The sequence below is a fragment of the Mus pahari genome, chromosome 20 (genome assembly GCF_900095145.1).
Source record: "Mus pahari chromosome 20, PAHARI_EIJ_v1.1, whole genome shotgun sequence".
Classification (NCBI taxonomy): domain Eukaryota; kingdom Metazoa; phylum Chordata; class Mammalia; order Rodentia; family Muridae; genus Mus; species Mus pahari.
Window position 1 is genome coordinate 7,785,265 of NC_034609.1, and position 13,959 is coordinate 7,799,223.

General features: G+C 40.6%; 1 protein-coding gene across 1 annotated transcript in view; it reads right to left on the reverse strand.

The window, feature by feature from the left end:
• Positions 1 to 7,776: 7,776 nt before the first annotated feature.
• The window catches only part of Elmod2 (ELMO domain containing 2), a 21,799-nt gene continuing 15,616 nt past the window's right edge, over positions 7,777 to 13,959 (reverse strand). The window contains exons 7-9 of the mRNA XM_021220255.1: positions 12,449 to 12,517; positions 11,507 to 11,640; positions 7,777 to 11,184 (exon numbers count right to left, since the gene is read on the reverse strand). Coding sequence (XP_021075914.1) covers positions 11,039 to 11,184; positions 11,507 to 11,640; positions 12,449 to 12,517 — 349 coding nt within the window. The 3' untranslated portion in view covers positions 7,777 to 11,038. The remainder of the gene's footprint in view (positions 11,185 to 11,506; positions 11,641 to 12,448; positions 12,518 to 13,959) is intronic.

A 13,959-nucleotide genomic window follows, 5' to 3' on the forward strand; every position in this document is an offset into this window, starting at 1 on the left:
TTTTTTTTTTTTTTTTTTTTTAGGGTCTTCTCATCTGGAGTCATCACTGCCTACCTGTGCACCTGTACCTGAGAGCTGCGTAAAGAACACTCAGGTGCACAGCTTTGAGCAGTGAGGGTGTGAGATGCTACATCAGTTTCTCATTTCTGCCAACCCTTGGGTAAAATGCCACTGAGCTATCAAACTCCAGTTGCATATGACGGCATTCTGCTTACTACGAAGGCCCTTTCAGTTTCCTCTCAGACACTAGGGCGTGTCCAATGTCTGCTGGGATCGCCTTCCATGGGGCTGCAAAAGCCTTTGTTCAGGCTGGCTTAGGAAGGAATTCCAAACTTTGAGAGTACCCTGTTTCAGGAATAAGAAAGAAAGCCTGTCACTTCATTTCTTCGATTCATCCTGTTTCCCCTGTGGTAGTAACAAATGAAGGCAATTAAGATAGTAAACGCTTGTATACAGAAAAGTCAGTCAGAAAGTCTGTATCTGACATTGTGTTCAGAGAGGGGAAACAGCTATAGGCTCTGCAAGGCGATACAAGTAAATCAATATCAGGTTACCCAGCAGTCCACTGGGTGTCCCAATGAATGGTCTCCATGGGGAGGAGTCCCTATAGGAGTTTGGAAGATCCTAGCCCATGATTCTTCTTTTTCACACACTTGGCAAATGGTTTCTGTCTGATCTTTCATTATTTAACAAGGAAAGGTTTCAAGTCTCTTGCTTAGAAATCACATTAGCTTGCTTTTCTCTTCAAGTTTTAGTGTGGACATTTTTATTGGCGAATATAACACCTATATATAAAATCACATGAAGCAATTGCTTGACTTAATAAACAAAGCAAGTGTATTAGTCAGGGTTCTCTAGAGTCACAGAACTTATGGGTAGTCTCTATATAGTAAGAGAATTTGTTGATGACTTACAGTCTGTAGTCCAACTCCCAACAATGGTCAGCAGCAGCTGTGAATGGACGTCCAAGGATCTAGCAGTTGCTCAGTCCCACAAGACAAGCAGGTGAAGAAGAAAGAGTCCATTTTCCTTCTTTCAATGTCCTTATGTAGGTCTCCAGCAGAAGGTGTGGCCCAGATTAAAGGTGTGTGTCACCACGCCTTTAATCCCAGATGACCTTGAACCCAGAGATCTCCCTTTCTTAATCTTCTGGAATTCATACTATGCCTCAAGATCTCCATGCCAAGATCCAGGTCAGAAATGTGTATCTCCCAGCCTCCAGATTAGGATCACAGGTGAGCCTTCCAATTCTGGGTTGTAGTTCAATCCAGGTGTAGTCAAGTTGACAACCAGGAATAGCCACCATAGCAAGCAAGCAGCCATGGTGACGACCAAGAAACCAAGGACCCTGGTCTACTTCCACCCCATGGCTTTACCTTTGTGGCTAATGTTGTTTAGTCTGTCTTAAAATTAGATTCCCATGCAGGCATTTGCACTTCAATTGTCTTAATGGTGGCTTTATGTGAATTGAACCACTTGTTGGGTGTGTGGCATCTTTTGCTGCTATTGTAAACCTAGGGTTACTTAGGCAGTTTTTCATAGGTGCAGTTCCTACACAGCCAGCAGCACCCAGCATTTTATTGTAATAACTATCAGACTTGATCTACTCCATTTGATGGACATCGGAGATTTCCTTTCAGGCTATGATGCTGATATAAATTCTTATGGCATTAAGTATTTATTTCCTACTTCTGCTATGACACACTATCAGAATTAAGTGGTTTCCAACACAAATTTATTACCTTACTGTTCTGAAGGTCAGAAATCTCAAATGCATTTGTAGAGATGTGCACCCCTTGCAGGTCCCAGTGCATTTGCTTCCTCAAACCCTTGACTTCTCTCCTTCTTCCAGTTCTATTCTATCATTTAACGTAACAAATTCATTTGGTCATCCTTGGAAGGCTGTGTCCTGGTACACATGTGTCCTCATTTGTTTAGGACAGCTATTTAAGTCAAGCTCTTTCCAATGTGACAGACTGGGATGTTGTTTCTTATGTTTTCCTACTATGTGTCTTGGGTTTGACTTTACAACTTCCTCTGTCAATTCTTAAATAGAAGCAACATGAGCAAAAATGGAAAGATGTTTGCATAGCTGGCTTGCCCACTAACATTCCAACAACAATCTAGCAGGAGTGTGAAATGAGCTGTTGATATAAAAGGCTACAGCAGTTTGAGAGAAGGTATCCCTCTGGATACAGATGATGAAGGAGACAAAAAATGCTTTAATTTATAGATTCCATTCAATCTGTAAGGTCAATATGAAGAGAAAATATTTTTCCAGTGTATTAATATGGTATGTATCTCCAGTTTTGTTTTTAATGTAGCATGTTGTGGTCTCCTCATCAGGGTATACTTTTATATTTTGAGCGGATAAACCAAGCAGCAGACCAGGCCAAGGTATTCCATGTGAGAGAGGTTTATTATGAGGGAATGTGGGGGTGAGCGGCGAAGCGGGTAGAAGGGCAGAGAAGAGGAGAGAGAAAGAGGGGGGAGAGAAGAAAGAGGAGGGGGTGGCTTCCTATTTTATACAGAAAATGACATCACACCAGTGAGGGCAGGAACTGAGCCAAGTGGATTGTGGGATAGAAGGTCATTGTCCTGGCAACGCAGGTCAAGGGTCACATGGTTAGGAGTATCCTGGTGCTAACATATACTACTCACATTTGGTGTATTTATTCTTAGGTACCAGTCTTAGGATTTCTATTCCTGTAATAAAAGACCCTGAATGAAATAAACATGAGGAGGAAAGGGTTTATTTCACCTTACATTCACTGGTAACAGTACATCTCTGAGGAAAGTTCAAGACTGGAGGCTGGACATAGAGAAAGGTATAGCCACCAATGGTCATGGGTTACTGGGTTCCTGAAAGGAAAGCTGGGGATGAATGGGAAAGATGGCGAGAGAAATAAGGAGCCAAGACAAAGTTCTCTGATCAAGGCTCAACTTTAATTCTTGAGTCTGATTTTTAAAGGGGGGAAACCCATCCCCCACTTTGCCAGGATCTCATCCCTTTTCAGCTGCTCAGCAAGGTAGTGGCTTCTTGCTGGAAGCTGTCGATGTGGCAGGATAATAGACTTCACCTAGGTTGGAAGACTCCTCCAGAGGTGGGCTAGCCAAATGTAGCAGACAAGGTCTGTCACAGCCCACTCAAGGCTGGGGGGAGGGCACAGAACGGGCCATTAGGGAGTGCTGCTTACAGACTCGATCATCCTGGCTGGCTCATTCTGGTTTCTTTTTTTTTTTTTTTTTATATTTTTTTAAAGATTTATTTATTTATTATTATATGTAAGTACATTGTAGCTGTCTTCAGACACTCCAGAAGAGGGCGTCAGATCTCATTACAGATGGTTGTGAGCCACCATGTGGTTGCTGGGATTTGAACTCTGGACCTTCGGAAGAGCAGTTGGGTGCTCTTACCCACTGAGCCATCTCACCAGCCCTCATTCTGGTTTCTTATACCCTCAGGACACCTACCCGGGGGTAGAACCACCCAGTTACCTGGGTCCTTTCTCATCAATCAGCAATCAAGAAAATGACCTTACAGATTTATCTACAGGCCAGTCTTATGGCAGAATGTTTTCAATTAAAAGTCCCACTTCCGGGCTGGAGAGATGGCTCAGTGGTTAAGAGCACTGACTGCTCTTCTGAAGGTCATGAGTTCAAATCCCAGCAACCACATGGTGGCTCACAACCATCCGTAATGAGATCTGATGCCCTCTTCTGGTGTGTCTGAAGACAGCAACAGTGTGTACTTAGAAAAAATAGTGAAATAAATCTTTAAAAAAAAAAGTCACACTTCCCAGGTGACCCTTCCTGTGCCCAGTTGACATATATAAATCTAGTCAGCAAAGTACTGGGGGGGGCTGCATTAAAAATATTATTAGGCATTTTTGCACATTTTCTAGCTGTTTTGGGGTGATATTAAAATACAATTTTTGAAATCTTCACTCCATGTATTTAAGACTCGTTTCTGCATTTTATTTTCCTCTTCTTCTCTTTGTAGGCCCAACATATTCTCAACACATCTAACTACGTTGGATACACTGCTAACCTTTTTTTAAACGTGGCACATAAATTGTGTAGATATATGGGGTGCCATGTAATTTTTTAATACACATTTCACCATATAATGTTCACACCAGCCTAAGTGTGTATAAACACCTATAGCTCCTTAAATATTTATTCTTTGTGGTGAGAATATTCAAAATTTTCTTTCATCTTCTCTGCAACATACAGTGCTTTGCTCTCTAAGTCTGCAGGCTTGAGCTGCTGTTTTCATGTTCTAACTCTGATGGCTTTCTTTGCTCTGCTTTGGTTCTTTGCTTGTTCTTACTTTGAGACAGTCTCAGTCTGCAGCCCCAGTAGGCCTCAAACTCTCAGAGGCTCTGCTGCCTCTACCTTCCAAGCTCTGGATTGCACAGGTGAGCCACCATGCCTAGCTTTCATATCGATTTTATTAGCAACTTTGCCAACCCATTATAGTTTATATAGACATTCTTTTGAAATTTTATTCTTTGCACATTTCTATTTCTTCGGAACAGTAGCTTGTTGCTTTCTATCATTTGTTTTTATGCAGTAGCTACCTCTGGTATGTTCAACAAATCTCCATGGGTCTCCCATCAACAACAGAGCACTTTCTTGCTTTAGTCACAGAAGGTTTGGCCTTGTAATTTGCAGTACCCAGTGGCATACATTGTGAGAGGCTGGAATACGTTTGAGCAATCTGGCTTGTTTTTGTGCTCCTGAGTCATTATAAGAATATGCCTCAAGTTAGTTCCAAAAGAGTTGAAACCAAAACTATTCAAAAACCGGCATAAGGCAAGAGGAATCCTGAAAACATTCTAGCTGACTGGACAGCCTACAGGGATGAGGAAATGCTTTCGTTGGCGCTACATAGCTATGGTCTGTGGTTGAGTGCTAGACAGCATTATTGGACATTAGCTGACCTATATGGTTTGTGATAAAAGCAATTCTTTTAACTTGGTCCCTGTTAATCATACTCATGTGTTTTATAAAATGAAGATAATCACTATTTACATATTTGCTTTAATGGTTAAAAAAAAGCATATTTTATTTTGTGCCCTGTGTGCATGCGAGCACAGTAACACCATAGCGTGCATGTGGACATTGGAGGACAACTTGCCAGAATCAGGTTTCTCCCATCATGTGGGTCTGGGGATCAAGCATAATCCTCAGGGTTAGTTACACTCACCTTTACCCTCTGATCCATCTAACTGGCCCTTAATTTTTAGAAGATATGTATGTGTGTATGGGTGTCTCTCTGCATGTTTGCCTATGCATCATGTGTGTATAGTGCCACAGGGGGTGTTGAGTTCCATGGAACCGGAATGGCTGTGCTGGGAACCAAATCTGGGTCCTCTGAAAGAGCGGTCAGGCCTCCCAATCACTGAGCCATTGCTCCAGCCCTCTGTAATGTCGTTTCTGTTTTGTTAACACTAAAGAATGCTGAGCTCTTTTCTGATGCTTTTGCTGCATCTAAGACCATCATACAAATTTTCAAATACTAATAAGGAAAATCACATTGGTTTTTATTCTGGGCGTAAACTAAATTGAGCCATTATCACATATTAAAAATATGTGTGCCATGATAGTTGAAATATTTACTATATTTTCAAATTTGGTTTGCTAGCATTTAATTTAGGATTATTGTATCTAACACATTTTCATAAAATGTATTCTTTTCATACTGTTCTTTGAGGCAAAATTAAAGCAGCCTCACAGATTGAAGACTCTACATTACTTGTAGCACTACTGTTGTTTAATACTATTTTAAAGTATTATTTAACTCTCCATCAAGTAGAGTTTTCAATAAAAAGTTTATTTTATCGGTAGCTAAGCTTAATGGCTCTAGGACTATCATTTTCCCTTTTTGTATTTTTAATAAGTCAGTTTTAAAGAAAAATTTGTATTTTATTTAAGTCTCAAATTTTGACAGAATTATTCTTCATATATTTTCATTTCACTATTTGTAGGATCTGTAGTAATGCCCCATATTTCATTCTTGACATTATTTTCTTCCCTTTTATTCTTGATTAGTCTCACCAGTTTATCAGTATTTGGGCTTAAAAAGCAAACTTTTAAACATCTGTTGGGCTTGAAGGCCAAGCACAAACAATAGCTAGCAGCCTAGGACTCTACTTGGTATTGGCAACACACACACACACACACACACACACACACACACACACACACACACACACACACACCAGGGAATCCTTTATGATCCTCACCTGCATCAAGCTCTGAACACTCCATTCCAAACAGTGCATTAAGTTCCCCCTTCTCTTAACCACCACTTAGACTCTTTTCAATTGCACTGCAGTTATGTCCAGGCATTAGAAGCCAGGGGCCAGGCCCTGGCTTAAACTGGTTTTGTGTGCATACACAATGGGGCAAACTGTGCCCTCTAAATCAGCCTTTAGGGAGACCCACCCCCTATTGCCATTATACCTATGCACAATTGGACACGTGTTTGTGTGGTTGTTTGAGGGAGAATTTGCAGTTCAGAACTGTTTTGGGGATTTGGGGTTAGAAGTGTCCTTGGTAGAGGTGTGGCTTTGTTGGAGGGGGTGTGTCACAAAGGATTTTGAGGTTTCAAAGTCCTCAAAATTCCTAATTAGCTCTCTTTGCCTTGTTCTTGTGTGTCAGATATAAGCTCTTAGCTACTGCTCTACTGCCAGGCCTGCATGTTTGCTGCCACATGCTCTGCCATGATGATGGACTAACTCTCTGAAAATGTAAACAAGCCCCCAATCAAACGCCTTCTTTTATAAGTTGCCTTGGTCATGGTGTCTTTCACAGCAATAGAACAGTAACTAATAAAATACACTTAACATTAGATGCCTTAAGGAAGGAGTATGCACACTGAACAAAGTCTTCTGTACTCTAAGTCTGTCAAGCAAGAGAAGCACCCAAACTATACCACCCGGAAACCTGGCCTTTTTAAATCTTAAAGCCTATAAAAGAGCAGTCCTGGACAAAAACCTGGAGGCCCAAGGATTGTTCTGAAGAAAGTTATCTTGCAATTTTTAAAATCTCTGTGCACCTTGACCTCACTGTTAAGATGCCAAGAACCTGGAAACACTTGGACCAGACCCCCAGCTACTGATATCAATCCTACAGTATGTCTATAATATGTCATCCTACAGTATGTCTATAATCTATCATCCTACAGTGTATCTATAATCTATCTGCTTTCTGCACCCTCATCTTTAACTATCTTTCTGTTTTCACTTATTCTGCTCTTCTCTATAAAACCATGTAAGGGGGCTGCACTGTCTTCAGTCTTCAAACTTTCTATCTTCTGCTAGAAGCATTTATCATTACAATAACGTTAATGAGTGCTGCAGTAGCTTTATCTAGGCTGCTCTATGAAGAGTTTATTATTTCAAAATAAAATACATCTACAAAAGCACATACTGGAATGCCATGCAACTATAAAAAAATTGAGTATTAGTATATAAATAGAACCAGAAACATTGTAAAGAAAAATGTGCAGTATGAATCACTTCTACCTTTGGTGAAAAAGGGGTGGAATGGGATGAGTTTGGGTGAAATGGTGGCTTCTTGTAATATATACTTTGAGTCTCAGAGCCACTTACTTTGAGCCAATATCATCTTATATAATTACAAGGTGATTTAAGAGTCACAAGTCTATGTGTTACAACTTACCTGTAACTTAAGCAATCATTGTTTCCTGAACTCAAACGACTTAAATGGGGGGGGGCAGCCCAAGCATCCACAGAAAGGCTAACAACAGTTTCAGCTGTCATTTTATTCTCTCACTTAACATCACAAACGAAAGGACCTTACACCTCACGCTATTGCTTTTACATGAAATTCAAATGTTTGATGTAAAATAGACAAAAATTTAAGTTACTAACTGGTGCTTTCCCTCCAGGGAACACTACAGCTTAAATATTTGTAAGTACTTTAACAAAACATAGAACTACCCTACCAATGTCAATGTGGTTGTTGGGTCCTAACTCCACTACATTTAAAACTTTTATCTCATCAAAAATTGGAGACAGAAAACAAAAATACACATCATGATTTTTCTCAGAGTGTGAAAGAGTCATCTTCATTTAAAAGCCATTTGTGTGGAGAGGCCAGTACACGTGAACATGACGACAAAGCCTCCCAGATGCACCATCCTTTGTGTGGAGAGTAGAGCACCTGTGCTGGGGATGCAGCTGCTGGTCCCCAGTTATGAGCACAAGAATAGACTATCACCCTCCTGAGCAAAGCTCCATCTTCTATGCTGTTCTTCCCCTCTGCTGCAGAAATGAAGAGCTGCTTTTCACACCCAAGAAATTGTTTTTCTTTGAGCAAAACTTTTAATCAAAATCCCTTTTGCTGAATATTCTCAAGGGACAGAATGATATGAATGATGGCTAATACTGAGGGAAGAATAAATGCTGCATACATTTTCATAGAAAAATAACACAAATCTAAGTAGCTATAAAATAGAAAGGAAGAAAAAACAGGGTAGAAATTTTTAAGAAAAACAGTCTGAGTTTTGAACTATAAACGGTGCCAGTTCATTTTTATACCTAGCTATACTGTTACATTTATTTACAAAGAGCTTGGTCTAGGTTCCGTGATACCCAAGTGTCTCCCATGTTTAAAAGATTGTCTTTCAGAGCATCTCAACTCTTAAATGTTGTGGTTTTATTCTTATGCTGCTCTTGTCACTGGTGAAGTCGTCACATGTACAAGAATCCATCTCCACATTGATTCTACTTGACTTAATCTAAAATAACGAAACTTTCTTGTACTTCAATGCCATTACTACTGATTGCTACATTGTAATTTTACTAGTCCTAGACACAGGTGAGCATATAAACATGCGTTTTAAAACTGCATGAAGTTCTGATGTCTGCTGCAAGTAAAGGAAACATTCTAGTGTATAAACTAGTGACAGTCAAGCTCCCAGAAGATCAGAACTTTGAAGTTGGAATTGGCTAACAAATCAGTTCACTATATAATTATCTGAAATGGCTAATAATTTTAACAAACAAACAAAAAACACCAAACTATATCTGTAATGTACAAACAAAGGAGGATTTAAGGACTGTGACATTAACCAAACCATGACAATATGTTCTTAACATCATTAGAGATTTTTTTTTCTGCCAGGAAATAATTATTAGTATTACTTCCTCTTTCATATGTCAAATATGCTTTTTATTACATATGCTGATAAAGAGTTAAATCAGTTCAAGATCTAGGCTGCTCAAAGATTAAAATACATGCTTAAGTACTTTTAGCACAAAAGTTAAAGACTAACACAGCTGCTTTCCATGGAAGACTTCACACTATAGTACAGTGAACAATAATGGTAACCACGGGCTCCTTGTTAGGGTTCTGCTACACAATACATCATAAAACCTGGATGACAAAAGATTTTTCAAAAATGAAATTACTGCATTACCAGGGTCAACAAGTCCCCTATAAGAAATCAATTATTAAATTCCTATAATACTGAAAAGCTAAATCCTTTCTAGTATTATAAAACAAACCTACTTTTAAAAGAAGTTTTATCTTCCTTAAGGAAAAGCAATTTGAACCCATGCTCTGCAACACAGCACTATACAACACTCTAGCTGTGGCTCTCCTATGGGACATCCGTACTGTGCGCTCTCATGCTTGCTCTCTCCCCTCTAACCCCCACGAGTGTCAAGACGGGCTTGTCAGAAGACATGAACAAATTGTGAGAAAGCAGCCAACTTTCCTCTATCACATAAGCTAGTCTTTACCTGATATTAAAAGATGTGCAAAACATCACCATGTTTTAGGTTAAACTATCATGTTGTAGACTGGTTTCCACAGGACGTAGGTAGTGCTTCTAAGTCCAATCATCTTTCTTATCTTTAGGCTCTTTTAGTTTCGCTCTGAGAACAAATCTCTAAAGCATGCCAAGAGGAAACCACCCCATTAGAATCCCCTCACATAGAATCCTCCACCGTACCTGCTGCCCTCCTGAGAATTTGGAGACTAAAGCTATACAAAAACACACACGGTCATGATCCAGGCTATGGTAGCACCTCCCAGCCTGCTAACCCAGGTCCCTACACCATTACCCAGAAACACCAGAGTCAAATCAAGGGCAAGCAAAAGTGAACAGCATGTCAAACCCAGCAATGAGAGGGAACAGATGTCTAAAAAGCTCTAAGGTTTCTTCGGTGTACTTTCAAAGACAGGTCTATCGGAAAAGAAACTATGTTTCAAATGCAGTCCGGATTTTCTCAGCAGAGGCACCGCCTTTCTAAACACACAGGCAGGGGTTCCCCCAGGGGGCTCTGAGGAAGGTTCCTTCTACACCTGATAAAAACAAATACTGAACTGGAGTAAATGCCTAGAATCCTTAGAATAAGACCTCCAACATGGGCTACTTATAAATAAGAAGCTAGTCATCAGTACTGCCACTTCTCATTTCTGTTAGTCACCAGAAAAATCAAAAGGAGGCCATGATTGTCCACCCTCCCAGACAGAGCCATGCTCCCTCTGCTCCAAGGACAGGACATCTTGACAAGAGCTAAAGACACAAAGAAAGCCTCAGAGGGCACCCCGTGCTGATTTGCCTAGAAATAAAAAGACAAAGGGCATTTAAAAGCCACTTCCAAAGGGAACAATGACCCTGCAGAGTTTTCAAAAAAGACAACAGCTTGGGAGCACCACACATAAAATGAGAACAGACTCGTGCACATGTTGATCAATTAGATAACTATAAATATACCTGATCTATACTTTTAAATTAACAGGCTAAGACCCAAGTTCCAAACTGTAGTTCACGTGACTCCGGAAGGGTTCTTTGGAAGGGTACCGGACCTTTGGAGAACAGTGTATAAACAACTGTAAACATACACTGATTGTCCGCTAGCTTTCTTAAATAGAGTTTCTGAAGTATTTTTTGTAGGAAATTATATGAGTGTAGTTAATCAGATAATTTCTATAATAACATATAAATTCTGTTGTGTGTGCAAAATGTGGTAAAAAGTAAAGATACATGGATGGTTCATATTTTCAAAGTGAGCACAGCATTGTAGTCCATCAAGAGGCCTTTGATCCTCTCATGAAACTTCTCTCTGTACAAGTTGAAGTACATAATGCTTTCTGGCTCTTCCTCAAGCCAAAACTTGTCAAATTCATAGACAAGGTAACCTGCAAGTAAAGAACACACAAACACGTGTCCACAGGGGTAAAATCACCTACTTAGACCATCTTCAGAAGTATACATGCACCCCGGGTCAGGGAGACAGCGTGATGAGTAAGGCTGCTTGTCAAGCCAGCCAGACAACCTGAGTTCAAATATAGAAAGTAATGTTTAAAGTGCACTTAGAGATCATCTTCCATTATTCCCCTGGAGAGCAAAGATCTTAAACAATAAAATATATTCAGAGGCATTAGGTTAAAAGCTCTATATTCTGCCTCGCTGAGAGTTAGAATTGCTCTTGGTCAGGTCTGGTTCTGACCCCATACTCACAGTAAAACTGGTGGAAGTGCTCCATGGTTGGTACCCCAGGGACAAAGTTGTAGAGGTGAAGCTTCAGGGCCTCGCTCTTCAGTAAGCTATAAGCCATCTCTGTAAGGTTGATTCCAACTATTGCATAAGAATACCTACGTCAGAAACATCGCCAGTTACCAGCTAGCTGACGGCTTGTAACAGAAGCTTATGGGCATGTAAAGAGCTTACTAGTCCACCCCAAACTGCAGTAACATCTCTGAACTCAGACAGTGAGAAACATCAAAGTGCTTGCTTTGTTTATTTGTTTGCTTCTTTGGTTTTTTGAGACAGGGTTTCTCTGTGTAGCCCTGGCTGTCCTGGAACTCACTCTGTAGACCAGGTTGGCCTTGAACTCACTTGAAATCTGCCTGCCTCTGCCTCCCAAGTGCTGGGATTAAAGGCATGCACCACCACGCCTGGCAAAGTGCTTGTTTTTTGAAGGCTGCTATTTTCTGAATAGAAGCTAAGAAGTAAAAATGAAAATTTTTTGGTTTTTCAAGACAGGGTTTCTCTGTATAGCCCTGGCTGTCCTGGAACTCACTTTGTAGACCAGGCTGGCCTCAAACTCAGAAATCCGCCTGCCTCTGCCTCCCAAGTGCTGGGATTAAAGGCGTGCGCCACCACGCCCAGCTTCCTTTACTATTTTCAAAGCTAACTCCGATTTTCCTAAGTTTCTCCTTCTACTTTGAAATAGTTCTTGAAAAAATATATGAGCCCTTATCTTTGTTTTATAAACTACATCATGTGATAAGATTTATTTTAGAATACATAGAACACTTAAGATCATTTTTCTTTAAAATAGTTTATATTATCCTTTCTGCAGTTTCAATCATTAAAATAACATCATTTTAGGATACATTTTGAAATATATAGTCATTTTCACTCCAAGAGTCTAATTTTTAGAATGTTTGCCCAGCTTACCCTAATTTGGGGTGATTTGAGCGGGAGAGAATCTGATGCGCTTCGCTGGTGTAGTTTTCACTGAAATACCTAAACAAGTCAAGGAAAATGATGAAGTGAGATGTCCCACCAAAAGCAGGGTAAACACTTCAGAGCAGGCACCGGCACTGTCAGACCAGCGCCCTCGCTGCCACAGCTACACCATCTCCATCTCAAGCCACCTGATGGCCTATTCAGTAAGGAACACAGACAGACTGGCTCTTGGCAAGACCGTTTCAGCAGAGAAATCACCTACAAAGGGATGTCCTATTTGCTTACAAAAGAAGAATTCTGAAATCTGCTAATTCTCATCCTGTACAATACTGAAGTGCAGATGCCGTGCCATTCTCCTTCGCTGTCTGTCCTCTCTGCCACGCTGGAGTGCGTGCTTGTAACACACTGCTGACAAGCAGATCATTACTGATGGATGTGACCCTGGCCATCTTCACATCAGCCTATGCTCTAAATACAGTGAAGAAACTGCATGTCATCAGAGGTACACCAAGACTCTCGGCACAGTCTAGAGTCAGACTCTGTGACGTTACTCCAGGCTCAGTAGGACTCTCTTCCAGTGGAGGCAGGGAAGTCACTTACATCCTTTTAAAGATTACTGTGTGATTTATCTTTAGGAAGCAGAACTACACAGAACTGTAAAGCTTTAGGCATTGCCAAAACATGCATGCTTTTATAATTTAAAATAGCATAGATCTTGAAATATCAGTATGGCATCTCCTTCCCCGCAACAGCTTTACCCACATTGACCTAAACAGGATTTTCTCAGTATTAGGTTAGTTCAATTTAGACTCTTTTTCACATTAAGAATTATCAAAAAACAAACAAACAAAAAAAAACAACAACAACAACTATTGGCTTCCCATTCTCAACATTAGTTACAGTCTGTAAGTCACCATCCTAGATAAACTCAAACATGACAGTCTGTACACCTGCGGATCTATCAGAGTGGCTCCAACCATAACAGTATTTCACTGCCACTTCATAACTGTAATTTTACTATTGTTATAAATCATAATGTCAATATCTGATATGCTACCCCTAAAGGGGTCACAGTCCACAAGTAGAGAACCACTGGGGTAAGAACTTGATCTTCCTCTTGCTAATTGAAGAGTGCTGACTATCAGTTGTGATTTATAGTGCATACTTGGGATTGCATGCCTGTAGCCTAAATGCTGAGGGAAAAGGCAGGTTGTTAAAGCATGGCACTCATGGTTCAGGTCAGCGGCCAGAGAAGTAAGGAGCTCGTCACCTAACCTGGGTCTTTCCCCAGAGAAGTAAGGAGCTTGTCACCTAACCTGGGTCTTTCCCCAGAGAGGTAAGGAGCTTGTCACCTAACCTGGGTCTTTCCCCAGAGAAGTAAGCAGCTTGTCACCTAACCTGGGCCTTTCCCCAGAGAAGTAAGGGGCTCGTCACCTAACCTGGGTCTTTCCCCAGAGAAGTAAGGGGCTCGTCACCTAACCTGGGTCTTTCCCCAGAGA